This window comes from Volvox carteri (genome assembly GCF_000143455.1).
Source record: "Volvox carteri f. nagariensis unplaced genomic scaffold VOLCAscaffold_7, whole genome shotgun sequence".
Classification (NCBI taxonomy): Eukaryota; Viridiplantae; Chlorophyta; class Chlorophyceae; order Chlamydomonadales; family Volvocaceae; genus Volvox; species Volvox carteri.
Genome location: NW_003307550.1, coordinates 1,753,079 through 1,753,892, shown reverse-complemented (window position 1 = coordinate 1,753,892; position 814 = coordinate 1,753,079). Strand labels below are relative to the sequence as shown.

The following is an 814-nucleotide window of genomic DNA, read 5'->3' as shown; positions in this document are numbered from 1 at the left end:
CCGAAGTCAGGAAGATCTCATGCAGTACAGATTCCACGGCGTAGGCGTTATAACCGATCCACGAAGTCGCATTGCCGTGTTGAAATTGCCTTCCGGGGGCCCGACACAGGGGAAGCGGGGTTTGGGGAGGGGGAGGGGATGTGTGTGTGCTCGGGGGGGGGGGCTGGGGGCTGGGGGCCGGGACGGGGGTGAAGTACCCCGGAGGGCATGTCACGGAATTTCAGTTGGTACCGCCGATTAGTAAACGTTTCTGAAATCATGACACAACAGCGGGCATAACAGCGGGCAAGGACGGGACGTATTACTGCGTTCTAGGGGGTGCGGGCGGCGGTCTGGATCAACAACAGCGTGGGGGTAAGGGTCGTGATTAGCCAGTTGGGGAAGTCTAGCCCCCGTGCGGGTTATCAACCCACCTGGCGACCCCCGTCCTCTCCCCGTCTCTCCCCTTCGTCTGTGCTTCGTCGTACCCCTCCCATCCCCTCCTCCCCCCAACATACACAACACACACACACATTCCGCCCCATTCCCCCCCACACACGGGTGGTCCTCAGGGTCCCCTCCCCCTTCGGCGGCGCCCGTACGGCCCCACACCGCCCCTACCTGTAATTGCAGTGCGACCTCTCAATGCGGTACTGCAAGATGTCCGTACTGAACTCGGGCTTGACGTCGTACACGTAGATGTACGGCCGCACCCGCTTGGGAGCCGTCGTGGGCGGGTCCTCCGCCGCCACGGGGTGAGTGACGGCGGGTTCTAACCACGGCTTGGAGGTCAGGTAGTCAGCTGGATACGTGTGTGTTGGAGATAGGGATGGAG

General features: G+C 62.2%; 1 protein-coding gene across 1 annotated transcript in view; it reads right to left on the bottom strand.

Moving 5' to 3' along the window:
• elg2 (acetylglucosaminyltransferase) overlaps positions 1-814 on the bottom strand; it is a gene marked incomplete at both ends in the record, with an annotated part of 14,281 nt that overhangs the window by 5,520 nt on the left and 7,947 nt on the right. Inside the window, one exon of the mRNA XM_002947626.1 lies at positions 693-781. Coding sequence (XP_002947672.1) covers positions 693-781 — 89 coding nt within the window. The remainder of the gene's footprint in view (positions 1-692; positions 782-814) is intronic.